The sequence below is a fragment of the Gopherus flavomarginatus genome, chromosome 1 (assembly GCF_025201925.1).
Source record: "Gopherus flavomarginatus isolate rGopFla2 chromosome 1, rGopFla2.mat.asm, whole genome shotgun sequence".
In the NCBI taxonomy this organism is placed as follows: Eukaryota; Metazoa; Chordata; order Testudines; family Testudinidae; genus Gopherus; species Gopherus flavomarginatus.
In genome coordinates this window covers 134,050,897-134,063,927 of record NC_066617.1, presented here as the reverse complement: position 1 = coordinate 134,063,927, position 13,031 = coordinate 134,050,897, and the positions used below count along the sequence as shown (strand labels likewise).

Sequence of the window (13,031 nt, the reverse complement as noted above, 5' to 3'; positions counted from 1 at the left end):
GGCTATGTTTCAACAATAGTCTCCTTAAAGGCAGCTGGTAATTGCAAAACATCTAACATTCTTTTGAGTTTCCTCCAGGTGAGAAGTTATTCAAGACTGTACTTAACGAATCAGAAATCAGTCCTGCTCAGCTACAACTACAAAGAAAATTCATTTACGCTTTTGAGGAGTTTTCGATCCCAAATCCTTGCCAAGAAGTAAAAGCCTTTCTACATTGTATTTGTGAAACTGCCTTTGGGTATAACACAGTCGTGACTATGACAATATGCAGACATTAGCCTATGTGCAATGCATGCTACCAACAGAAGTAAACATGTGTCTGCCAGAACAATGACAGTGACACGTCTGAATCTCGTGCATAACAGCAGCATCATAACCACTGAAGTGAAACACATATAATTTCCTTTTCAGTGTTTTATTTTCTTGAAAACCACCCTACTTTCTTCCCATTGAATTTTAATAATATGTAAATATTGATAGGTGTGACCAAGCTGTCACAGTGGAAATAATAGTAACAGAAATCTAACATTGTTGTTTGGCTCCTAAATTCCCAATAATAATAGTGGAACAATTTGTAAATGAGCAAAATGCCATCATAACAGATAGTTGGGAATGATTAAGTGCAACCAAGCGTATTTAAAGATAGACTTTCCAACTGTCTACATGAGTGTCTTGAGTTTGCATGCATGTGATCAAGGAGATGTGATTTACTGAATGTGACACCTTCTATATTCTGAAAGGGGTGAGGGGGAAGCAAACATTCTGCAAGCGCCTTATTATGGACATTAGATTAACCACTTCTGCCTACTACTTCCCCTTCTAGCCTCATATGATGACTTCGTACAATATTTTGCTCCCTACTCATTTGAAGGTTATTCTGACAAAAAAGACTGTTTATTCTGCTTTTCTTCCACAGCAATTTTGGATTCCCACAGTCACATGACTTAAAGGTCTTCATTAATGAAGCAGAAGTCAACAGAATGAGCCTACATTGAGCAAACAAATGGACAGTGCAGTGTTTATTTTGCTGCTTTATGTAGTCTATAATTATTTTCCCAATAAAAAGACTCAAATAGAAATCTGGTTGCCTGACCCTCAAACTTTAAGTCTGCTGTTTGGAAACTGTTTCCGCCCTCAGTAAATTGACCTGGTTATGAAAAAGAGCCTACCCACAAACAATGTTTTAAATAAAATTGGAACAAAACCAATCTATTAAATCACATTTGCTTCTCCTTTAGTCATTCTAAGTCCTTTTGGAGGATTTTCCAAACATCCAGTAGGACCTTACTATCTCTTCAAAATTACAACATTTATATCAAACAAAGAATTTAAAGTTTGACTTTAGACATAACCTTGAAAATAATGAACTACAAAATCTGCAAAAAGATTTGTTTTCACTATTGAGTATTTTTTCTCAAAATGCCCCCATATTTAAATAAAACTAGAGGTGACAGGATGATCTGGCCTCTAAAGGAAGTAGTTCTCAGTGGTCACCCCCCAAACGGCCCTTTAAGGCTTTGAAAAGTTCAGTATGAGGACCTAAGGGGCATGTGGAGAGAGAAGCATCGGTCCCAGGAATGAAGTTCCTGGGAGGAAATTGTGTCACTTTATCTTTAAGAGCCTGGAGGCTAGGTGCCTTGCAGAAAGGGCAGGGCAAGGCTCCCCTCTCCCCACAAACCAATGGGAAATGAGCTGGGAGAAGAAAATCAGCATAAATGTTGCTTCCTCCCTCACAGCAGGGCAAATGCCTGCACAATTCAGGGAGTAAGAAGGCATGGCAGGGCCCTAAATTAGTAGGGAGAAGACAGTAGCAGAAGAAGGCTGTCTCCTGGATCCTCCCAGCCTGAGGATTAATTGAGGGGAAAGTGATCAGCTGAGGAAGGGACTAGCAGAGGCCCTACATCTGGCTAAATTATAACCCACCCCCAAGGAGTGGGGCTGGGGCTCCTGCTCTAAGGAGAGAGTGTGTGACTCTTTCATTGTTGTATACTCTGTTCCAGGAGAAAAGCTGAGGAGACAGGCTGTTTGAAGCACAACCCTAGCTCCAGAAAAGGGGCTCTGAGGTCTATCCTCAACCATGACAAAGAACTGACTAGGACTCCTACAGGGAACCAAAGGTGTGATTTGGGGCAACTCACAAAGACAGTCAACATTTGCAGAAAACTTAATAAATGGGATCCCACAAAGCGGCTGCATATTCTTAAGCCAACCTAAGTCTTGTCATTGATTGAAAAGAACCCGAAGGGGATGCACAGGGCCACAAGGGAGTGTGCTGGAGAGGCTTACCCCTTGGCACTGGATTATTTGCATCCTGATGAAAAGGCTGGAGCAAGAGAAAACATGTCACGAATTCATAACTGAAAACACAGTTTTATAGTAACAGTTATTAGCAAAAACATATAAAGCTGAACATGGTAAAACCACTGATTATATTCTTTAATAAAATGAAACATCGAAAATTCACAAGCATACCATCTGTATCCTACTTTTGTTTAATTGTTGCATGTTGCATTAGAACTTTTAAGACATGCAAGAAAACTTATGTATGCAACGTTTCATTGCTAATTAATCTTACTGTCATACCCCACGTACTAAAATCTGTGAAAGATTATTTCCTGGCTTAGTTTCCACTTCAAAACCCATCATGTTTTAATATGTTTTTACAAACAGAGAGTCAAAGAGAGATGCAACAAACCAGCATGCAAACATAATGAGTTTTTACTATATGACCTTAACTCACTCACTAGATGTATGCTGCTCATTTTAGACTCAAATTTATCTCTGTTCCACACAAATTTGGTATGCACATTTTGTAAGTTTAAAGCCAAAATGCAGAATCAATACAAAGTTGACAAAAATGGTTGCTCACCCTAAATGATAGAATCCTAATCAACCTAGACTTCTGAGTTCAGTTATTTTCTGTACCTTCAGTTTTGATTTATGTGAATCAGACTTGCATCTTAGTAGTTATCCATGCTATTTAAATAAATCAAAAAGAGATACATACGACCATTCAGACTCCAGTTGCTGTCTATAGACGTTTACAACAGCAAGAGCTACATTCAAGTTCTTATGCTCCAGTAGTTCTCTCACTTTCTCTGAATCAAGGCACGTGAACAGTACCATACAGCAATAGGTAATAATTTTCTCATCGTGGTGATTGAGGCAAATCCTTTAAAAAAAAATTATTATTGTTAAGGATCAAGCTGGAATAATGCAGCAGTGGTATTTAATAAGAAAGGAAACAAGAAGAACTTCATGAACTGCTTAAGAGGGGATGAAATACATGGCACCTATGAAACAGAACCATTTTCAAGTAATCTTAGAGATCAGATAAAGGAAAATTGCAAAGCTAAAATTAAAATGGAGTTAAGTAAAGTTTTTTTGAAATTCCTTTCACCATCAAAAAAATAAAGACTTTTTAATATAGAAGAAACAATATCACAGATATTTCCTCATCTTAAGTAATACCTATCCTCCATGTTAGACCCCAAACCAAAAAGTGCTAAGTGCACTTGATTCCCACTAACTTCAGCGGAAGTCAGGGACGCCTAGACTTGACAAAAAAGAACATACCAGTAGAACCTCAGAGTTATTAACATCTCGGGACTGGAGGTTTGTAACTCTTGAGGTTCCACTATAGTTATCTGCAGAAAGTTCTATCAGGCAGGATATAAAGTATTCAACACAGGGACATTTGTTGCCAATTTCCAGGCTAGTATTGTGACTCTTGTAATAATTAGTGTTTTTCTTAAAATTGTAGGTTCTGTATCAATTACATGAGAATCTCAGTTTTCATTTTAAAAAAAAAGTACATTTCTAGCCCTTAAAGTTGTGGAGAAAAAAAGTTTGAAAACGTGGCTGAAGCACACCATGAAAGCTCGAACAAGAAAAAGAACCCAACATATAGTTTCATGATTTTTAAGCCAAACATGATTTTTTGGAGGCTTGACTCGTGATTTTTGAAGCCTTAGGGCTTCAGGACTTAACTATTAGAGACAAGGATGAGATCTAATGTTGGAGGGCAGATTATCCTACATCTGCCTACTGTGAGGTTTTTACACCTTCCTTTGAAGCACCTGATAGAGATACTGCCAAAGACAAGATACTGGACGAGATGAACCCCAGGTCTGAAGCAATATGGCAATTCCTATGTTCCTAAATAAGCTAACTTTTTATTCTCCCTCTACTTTCTCTCCAAACCCATCCTATGTAGTCTCCCCGGACATCCAAGTCTGCTGAAGATATCTCACAGTACCTTTCTGAGAGACCAGTCAGAGCGACACACATTTCAGCAACCTAAGCACTGTCCACCAACTCTCCTGCCAACATAGGTTCCACCTCTCACAGAAGTGGAATAATTATGCTGACAGGAAAGCTCTTTACCGTCGCTATACAGCATCTTCATCAGATTGGCATTAGTGGTGCAGCTGCACCAATCTAGCACTTCTAGTGTAGACCTGCCACAACTCAGTCAAAAATCAGTATCTAAGTCGGGGTGGGCAAACTACGGCCGTGAGCTGTTTGAAGCTGACCCGCGAGCTGCACCATGTGGCTCGGCCCCATTTCGGTGCTCTAGCCAGGGCCCAGGGTTGGGGGCCATACCACGTGGGTATGTGAAGCTGCAACATGGCCCCGCTTCGGCTCCTACACACTCCAATGGCCCCCTTCGGCGCTCCAATGGGAGCTGCAGGAGCAGTGCCTGCAGACAGGGCAGCATTTAGCGCCACCTGGCCACGCCTCCACGTAAAGCCAGAGAAGGGATAAAAAGACGGTTACTCACCTTTATAACTGGTGTTCTTCGAGATGTGTTGCTCATATCCATTCCTAGTAGGTGTGCGTGCCGCGCGTGCACGTTTGCCAGAAACTTTTTACCCTAGCAACTCCAGTGGGCCGGCAGGTCGCCCCCTAGAGTGGTGCCACTATGGCACTTGATATATACCCCTGCCGGTCCGCCTGCTCCTCAGTTCCTTCTTGCCGGCTACTCCGACAGTGGGGAAGGAGGGCGGGTGTGGAATGGATATGAGCAACACATCTCGAAGAACACCAATTACAAAGGTGAGTAACCGTCTTTTCTTCTTCGAGTGATTGCTCATATCCATTCCAGGTAGGTGAATCCCAAGCCTTATCTAGGCGGTGGGGTCGGAGTGAGAAGTCGCAGCATGGAGCACTGCAGAGCCAAAGGCCGTATCATCTCTGGACTGCTGGACCAGGGCGTAATGGGAAGCGAATGTGTGGACCGATGACCAAGTCGCCGCCCTACAAATGTCTTGGATCGGCACACGGGCAAGGAAAGCCAGTGATGACGCCTGTGCCCTGGTGGAGTGTGCAGTCACACGGCCCGCAGGAACGTGGGCCAGGTCATAACAGGTCCTGATACAGGAGGTAACCCAGGAAGATATCCTCTGCGAGGAAATCGGTAGCCCCTTGACCAGGTCTGCTACCACCACGAATAGCTGGGGGGACTTGCAGAACGGTTTGGTCCTGTCCACATAAAACGCTAGCACCCGACGGACATCTAGCAAGTGGAGTTGTTGCTCCCTGCAGGATGAATGGGGCTTTGGGAAAAAGATGGGGAGGAAGATCTCCTGGTTAATGTGAAAAGCTGAGGCCACCTTGGGTAGAAAGGCAGGGTGGGGTCTCAGCTGCACCTTGTCTTTATGGAAGACCGTATACGGGGGGATCTACTGTGAGGGCCCGTAGTTCCGATAGCCATCTAGCTGAGGTGATGGCCACTAGGAAGGCGGTCTTCCATGAGAGGTAGAGCAGGGAGCAAGTTGTTAACGGCTCAAATGGAGGGCCCATGAGCCGAGTTAGGACCAGGTTGAGATCCCATGAAGGGGCAGGAGGACGGATCTGTGGATAGAGACGTTCCAGCCCCTTCAGGAATCTCGGCACCATAGGGTGGGAGAAGACGGAATGTCCGTCCCCTCTGGGATGAAACGTGGAGATAGCCGCTAGGTGAACACGAAGGGACGATAACGCCAGACCCTGGGCCTTGAGGAACCAGATGTAGTCCAGAATAGTGGTGATGGGAACCTCCGTAGGGAGAAAACCTCTCCCCGAACACCAACAGGAGAAACGCTTCCACTTAGCCGAGTAAGTAGCCCTGGTGGAAGGCTTCCTACTGCCCAGGAGAACCTCCCGAACCGGGGTAGAGCAGCGTAACTCAGAGCCGGTCAACCACGCAGGAGCCATGCCGTAAGGTGCAGAGACCGAAGGTCCAGGTGACAGAGCCTGCCGTGGTCCTGGGTGATCAGGTCCGGATGAAGGGGCAGGGCAACTGGGTTGGCTACTGAGAGGTCCAGTAACATGGGGTACCAATGTTGCCTGGCCCACGCTGGAGCTATCAGAATCACGCGAGCTCTGTCCCTGTGCACCTTGAGAAGGACCCTGTGTACCAGCAGAAAGGGAGGGAACGCGTAAAACAGATGGGTCGCCCATGGGATAAGGAAGGCATCCGCTATTGACCCGAGCTCCCGACCCTGAAAGGAGCAGAATGTCTGACATTTCCTGTTCTCCCTGGATGCGAAGAGGTCCATGCGGGGACGACCTCACCTCTGGAAGAGTGAGAGGGCGACGTCCGGGCGGAGGGACCACTCGTGTGAGCAGAAGGACCTGCTCAGTCGATCCGCTAGAGTGTTTCGTACTCCCGGGAGATAGGAGGCGGAAAGGTGAATGGCATGGGCTATACAAAATTCCCAGAGTCGCATCGCCTCGTGACATAGGGGAGAGGACCTGGTGCCGCTCTGCTTGTTGATGTAGAACATAGTCGTCGTGTTGTCGGTGAACACCACGACACAATGACCCTGAAGGTGATGGACGAACGCTTGACAAGCAAGACGGACCACTCTCAACTCCCGTATGTTGATGTGGAGGTCCAGCTCCTGAGGGGTCCACAGGCCCTGAGTTCTCCGAGCGCTGCTGTGCGCCCCCCAGCCCAAATCTGAGGCGTCTGTCGTCAGGGATGCCGAGGGTTGGGGCGGATGGAACGGGAGCCCTGCACAGACTATGGACTGATCCAGCCACCACCGAAGGGAGTCCAGCACCTCTTGGGGGACGGTGACAACTGTGTCCAACGAATGGCTGGCCGGCCGGTACTGTGCGATGAGCCAAGATTGAAGAGGCCTCATGCGGAGTCGGGCATACGCTGTCAGGAACGTACAGGCCGCCACATGTCCCAGGAGGGCCAGACATGTTCTTACAGAGGTCAGCGGGGCCGCCTGCAAGCGCAGAATGATGGCTGATAGCGACTGGAACCTGGGCAAGGGTAGCAAGGCCCTGGCCAGGGTAGAGTCCAGAACGGCCCCAATGAACTCTATCCTCTGTGTGGGGAGCAGAGTAGACTTGTCCACGTTGATCACGAGGCCTAGGGCAGCAAAGAGGCTGCTGATCCTGCGGACGTGGTTGCAGACCTGCAGCTCCGATGTGCCCCGGACCAGCCAGTCATCGAGGTAGGGGAACACGTGAATGCGGCCGCGCCGAAGATACGCGACGACGACTGCCATGCATTTCGTGAACACCCTCGGGGCCGTAGAGAGACCAAACGGGAGGACCGCAAATTGATAAATGCTGGCGGTCGACCACAAAGCAAAGGAAACGCCTGTGCTGGGGAGATATGGTGATATGGAAGTAAGCGTCCTGCATGTCGAGGGCGGCGTACCAGTCTCCAGGATCCAGGGATGGGATGATGGTCCCAAGGGATACCATACGGAACTTCAACTTCATCATATACTTGTTGAGTTCCCTCGGGTCGAGGACAGGCCTGAGGCCCCACTTGGACTTGGGGATTAGAAAGTAGCGGGAATAAAACCCCTTGCCCTTCTCGCTCTCTGGAACCTCCTCTATGGCTCCCTTGTCGAGGAGCATCTGCACCTCCTGATGGAGGAATTGCTCGTGAGAGGGGTCCCTGAAGAGGGACGAGGGTAGGGAGTGGGGGGGGGGCGATGAAAACTGCAGGTCGTAACCGGCCTGTACAGTGCGCAAGACCCAACGGTCCGATGTTATTTGGGTCCACGCCTGGAGGAAAAACAGAAGACGGTTCGAAAACTGCGGGGAAGGATCTGAAGGGGAAACTGGTACTGCGCCCTCGGGCGCACCTTCAAAATGAAGGCTTGGGTCCGGGTGGGGCCTTGGCGGAGCCTTGGTTTTGCCCCGTTTGGCCGCCCGACTGTCTGCGCCTACTGTTCCTGCCGCGGCACCTATTAAGGTCCTACCGCGGGCGGAACTGAGGATATGGCCAACGCTGCTGCTGTTGGTTCTGCTGTCGGAAGGGTCTGCGCTGTGTCGCAGGCGTATGCATCCCCAAAGACCATATGATGACCCTATTGTCCTTAAGGTCCTTTAATCTGGGGTCTGTCTTATCAGAAAACAGGCCCTGGCCTTCGAAGGGGAGGTCCTGGATAGTATGCTGGAGCTCTGGCAGAAGGCCAGAGACCTGGAGCCAGGAAATGCAGGGCATCGTAAGCCCTGAGGCAAGGGTCCGAGCGGCCGAGTCCGCAGCATCAAAGGAGGCTTGCAGCGAGGTCCTCGCTACCTTTTTGCCCTCATCAAGAATGGTGGTAAATTCCTGACGCGCGTCCTGTGGTAACAGCTCTGTAAATTTGCCCGCCGCTACCCAGGAGTTAAAAGAGTAGCGGCTAAGGAGGGCCTGCTGGTTCGAGACCCTGAGCTGTAGCGCCTCTGCTGAATAGACCTTACAGCCCAGGAGGTCCATCTGCCTCGCCTTCTTAGACTTGGGTGCCGGGGCCTCTTGACCATGGCGCTCCCTGTCGTTCACCGACTGGACCACAAGGGAGCAGAGTATCGGGTGAACGTGTAAGTATTCATAGCCCTTAGAGGAGGCCATGTACTTTCTTTCCACTCCTCGAGCGGTTGGAGGGATGGAGGCCGGTGACTGCCAGATAGTGGTGGCGTTGGCCTGAATAGTCTTAACGAACGGCAGGGCCACTCTGGTGGGTACATCGGCGGAGAGGATGCTCACCACCGGGTCCTCGATTTCAGAGACCTCCTCTGCTTGAATGTCTAGGTTTTGTGCCACGCGCCTGAGGAGGTCCTGATGTGCCCTAAGATCTAGAGGGGGAGGGCTGGAGGACGAGGTACCTGCCACCACCTCATCAGGGGAAGACGACGAGGAGACCCCTGGCAGCAGAGCGTCCACGGGGGTTCTGTCTGGGGCTTCACCTCCGTCTCTGGAAGGAGCTCTGGGTCCTGGTGGCTGGACCTGTCCTCAGCTTCCGGGTAGGGAGGGGGCCGAGACACCGTTGCCTCTGGTGGCCTGCGTTCTGCCGCAGGGTGGGGAGTGATATGTTGTGGACCCTGGGCTTGGCGGTACGCCCAGGGGGTCCAAAACCCCCACTGCTGAGGCCCTCGTTCTTGAGGCGGAGGGTCCTGAAACAGGGCCGCGTGTCTGTCCTGCCCCAGCGTATAGGCACTCTCCGCCTGAGAGGGCACAGATGGTTCCCTTGAAGGCCATGGAGGCGCCGAGCCAGTTTGATAGACCTCTCTATACGCCGACGCTGACTATCTCCTCGGTGCCGAGGATCGGTACCGTGAGTCGTGCCAGTGCCGGGATCGGGATTGGGAACGGTGTGGTAGTCTGTGCCGGGATCCAGATCGGGATCTGCCTCGAGGTCGGTGCCGAGAGCGGGACCGCGATCTGCGTTCAGCGCGGTGCCGGGATGGCACTAGGGACCGGGACCTGCCACCGGCTCGGTGCCGGGAGGTTGACCGAGGAGCTGAACGCCGAGGTGAACAGCTCCTAGAGTCTCGGTGCTGGTGGTAAGAGGAGCCAGACCGGGACCGTGCAGATGCTGACCGGCGCCGCGAGTGCAACCGGTACCGCCGAGGAGAACGGTGCCGGGACTGCGAGCGGCGCCAAGAGCGCGAGTGTTCACGTCTCCGGGGCGATCGGTGCCTGAACTCCGGAGACGGCGCTCTCAGCATTGGCTTGCCTCTGGAGGTTACTCGCCCTGGGGGGACCGTGGTTTGAGGCTGCAATGGCTCAGTGAGCGCTATCAAGTCCCGTGCCGAGGTGAAGGTCTCCGGCGTAGATGGGACTAACAGCTCGACCCCCGATCTCAAGGGGGAGCTAGGAGGGGCCGGACTCGACGGACCTTCCGGGCCCGGAGTCAACAGCAGCCCTGCAGGCAGTGCCGTGGCCAAGGTAGGTGCCGGGTATTCCACTCAAGCCTCCCTAGATGGTGTTGAAGACGTCGAGGGTCTTGGATCAGTTCCCGGTGCCGGGGATGGACGGTGCCGGGGAGTCTTGCCGGTGCCAGCGCGGTCTGGTGCCGGAGTAGAGGTGGCCGGTTGTGCTGCCAGTACCGGAGTCAGTGCCGCTTCCATTAGGAGAGCGCGGAGTCTTTGATCCCTCTCCTTCTTTGTGCGAGGCTTAAAGGCCTTGCAGATACGACACTTCTCAGTGATGTGCGATTCCCCCAGGCACTTGAGGCACGCGTCGTGGGGATCGCTAGTCGGCATCGGTTTCTTGCATGCCGAGCACTGCTTGAAGCCTGGCGAACCAGGCATGAGCCCGGTGCCGGGAAGGGCAACGGCCCACCCTGCGAATAAGGTCTACAACTATATACAACAAACAATTAACTACTATACTACCTTAAACTGTTTTTGAAACTATTTACAACTACAACTACTAACAGTGTACAAGGGAGAGCTAGGGACGTGGAGGACAGCAAGCCGCACTCCACAGTTCCAGCAACCGACACGGCGGTAAGAAGGAACTGAGGAGCGGGCGAGCCGGCAGGGGTATATATCAAGTGCCATAGTGGCGCCACTCTAGGGGGCGACCTGCCGGCCCACTGGAGTTGCTAGGGTAAAAAGTTTCCGGCAAACATGCACGCACGGCGCGCACACCTACCTGGAATGGATATGAGCAATCACTCGAAGAACCACCACTGCTTCTGGGAGCCACTTGAGGTAAGCGCTGCTAAGCCTCTCACCACGCCCCAACCCCCTGCCCTCATCCCCCTATCACTTTCCAAACCTCTCAATCCCAGCCCAGAGCACCCTCCTGCCCCACAAACCTCTCATCTCCAGTCACACCTCGGAGCCCATACCCCCAGCCAGAACCTGTACCCCTTCAGCACCTCTGCCCCAGCCTTGATCCCCCTCCCACCCTTCGAAATCCTCAGTCCCAGTCCAGAGCACCCTCCTACACCCCAAACTCCTCATCTCCAGCCCCACTCCAGAATCTGCACCCCCACCCCAATTCTGTGAGCTCTCGGGCCAAAAAGTTTGCCCATCCCAATCTAGGTCCATGAAGATTTCAGGGTGGAACGATTGTCAATTAAGATAAGCATGCCTTAAAATCATGGCCTTAAAACTGTGAAACACTGTATAGCTGATGCGCACTTTTATTAAAAGCAAACCAATCCCACAAGATATTTCAGGCCAGATCTAATAAAATACTGTAAATAAAAAAAAGTAATTGAAAAGCTATATGTTGTTGTAAGCTTGATCCAGTAATTTTGGCCAAATCCACTCTATAGATATGCATCAACATATGTAAGTGTGCAATATTTCCTATGTATGTCAACAACATTCAGAGGCTTTTTTTGTTTTACTTTCACTCACCTTTCTCCATCCCCTCCCTGCAACAATAACGATCATGTTTATGTGGCAGCAATCTGAAGTTAGGCAGAGTCAGGTTCTCAGAAATTATTACAGCATGCCTCTCTGTAAAGGTCTCTGAACAAGATCTCAGCAATTGAAGCAGATCATTTACACAGATCTTCTTGCAATCTCTTACCCAAGAAACCAGTCTATTGTCAGTTCAGAACAAGAAGGTTTTTCAGGTCCTGACTCCTGAGGTTGAGTAACACAAATACATCCACAGGATATGGTCTCAATGGGTCTATTCTCACCAAAGTTATTTTTCAAAGCATTACGGCACTAGTAAAGTAGCAAATATCATGTACAAAAGATCTAAAAATAACCATAGGGATTACATTAGAAAAACTCATGTAAAATGCTTACAAGAAAAGATTTGGGAAAGCGCACTTCCAAATGCTATTTTGGGAATCTCCATTTCCTGCTGCAAGGTTTCCAAGAAACTGCAGGCTACAACGTAAAGCTGAGGAAAAAGAACACATGTTAACAGGAAATTCAGAGAGATATCAAAGATTAATAAGCTCTGTGCAAATATCAATACATATCTATATGAAAGCCATCCATTTCAGAAAATCGAGACAATATTTATGTAGCTCTAAAACATATTTCTCATACTATATATATTTCCCCCATATTTGCTTTGCTTATATAGTGAATTAATTTTGTACTCAAAAATTCCATAAAGCACATGATACACCCCAAAATGACAGATTAAAAAAAAAAAAAAAAAAAAGGATTTGTTTTAAGAAACACTGGCTAACAATTTTACTGAATATGAATGATAGCCACTGCAGAGGAAGGGATTGAGAAGAAAGATCAATGGAAGTACAAGTACAGTAAGTTTGCTGCAGGAAGGAGCAGCAGTTGTCACATTGCAATGGCCATTTTGTCTTCCATATTTGTGGTGGCTTTTTTCAGTATCTGATTCTGGGACGACAGCTCTGCTGGCTAGTAGCAGAGAAGTCCATGCACATTCCCTGAACTGAACATGAAACTAATTCTGAAGCTGCTAGCAGCTTCAGCAATACAGTTCTCATCCCTCTCCAAATTTCTTCAGCCATGGGAAAATACACCAGCTCATTTCACTATGTGTGGCGCCATAAAGAAGAAAGAGTAAATGGTGGTGGCAGTAGGGCTAATTATATTGCCTCAAACAGAATGGAGCCCTTCCTACCCTCAAATAAAATAGCAAAGTAGCCAACACCTCTGTACATCCAAGCAGATTTTGAATGGCAGGTTACGAAGCTGCACCACCTGCCTACAAAGTTATGGACATGTGAACAAGGCTCTAAAGGGGCTGGAACAGTGGTCCCCAATCCTTTTGTGGCCAGTAACACATTCATGTTTTCAGAAGTGTGTGGTGGGCGCCAACAATTTTTCAAGGCTCTTTTGTATCTGTGCAT

At 49.0% G+C, this 13,031-nt stretch overlaps 1 protein-coding gene across 5 annotated transcripts in view; it reads right to left on the bottom strand.

Moving 5' to 3' along the window:
• ATXN10 (ataxin 10) overlaps positions 1-13,031 on the bottom strand; it is a 184,905-nt gene that overhangs the window by 110,862 nt on the left and 61,012 nt on the right. For 4 of the 5 annotated variants that reach the window (XM_050965846.1, XM_050965855.1, XM_050965827.1 and 1 more), the window contains exons 4-5: positions 11,995-12,091; positions 3,008-3,172 (exon numbers count right to left, since the gene is read on the bottom strand). In XM_050965846.1, coding sequence (XP_050821803.1) covers positions 3,008-3,172; positions 11,995-12,091 — 262 coding nt within the window. The remainder of the gene's footprint in view (positions 1-3,007; positions 3,173-11,994; positions 12,092-13,031) is intronic. The other variant, XM_050965837.1, reaches the window with a different exon arrangement.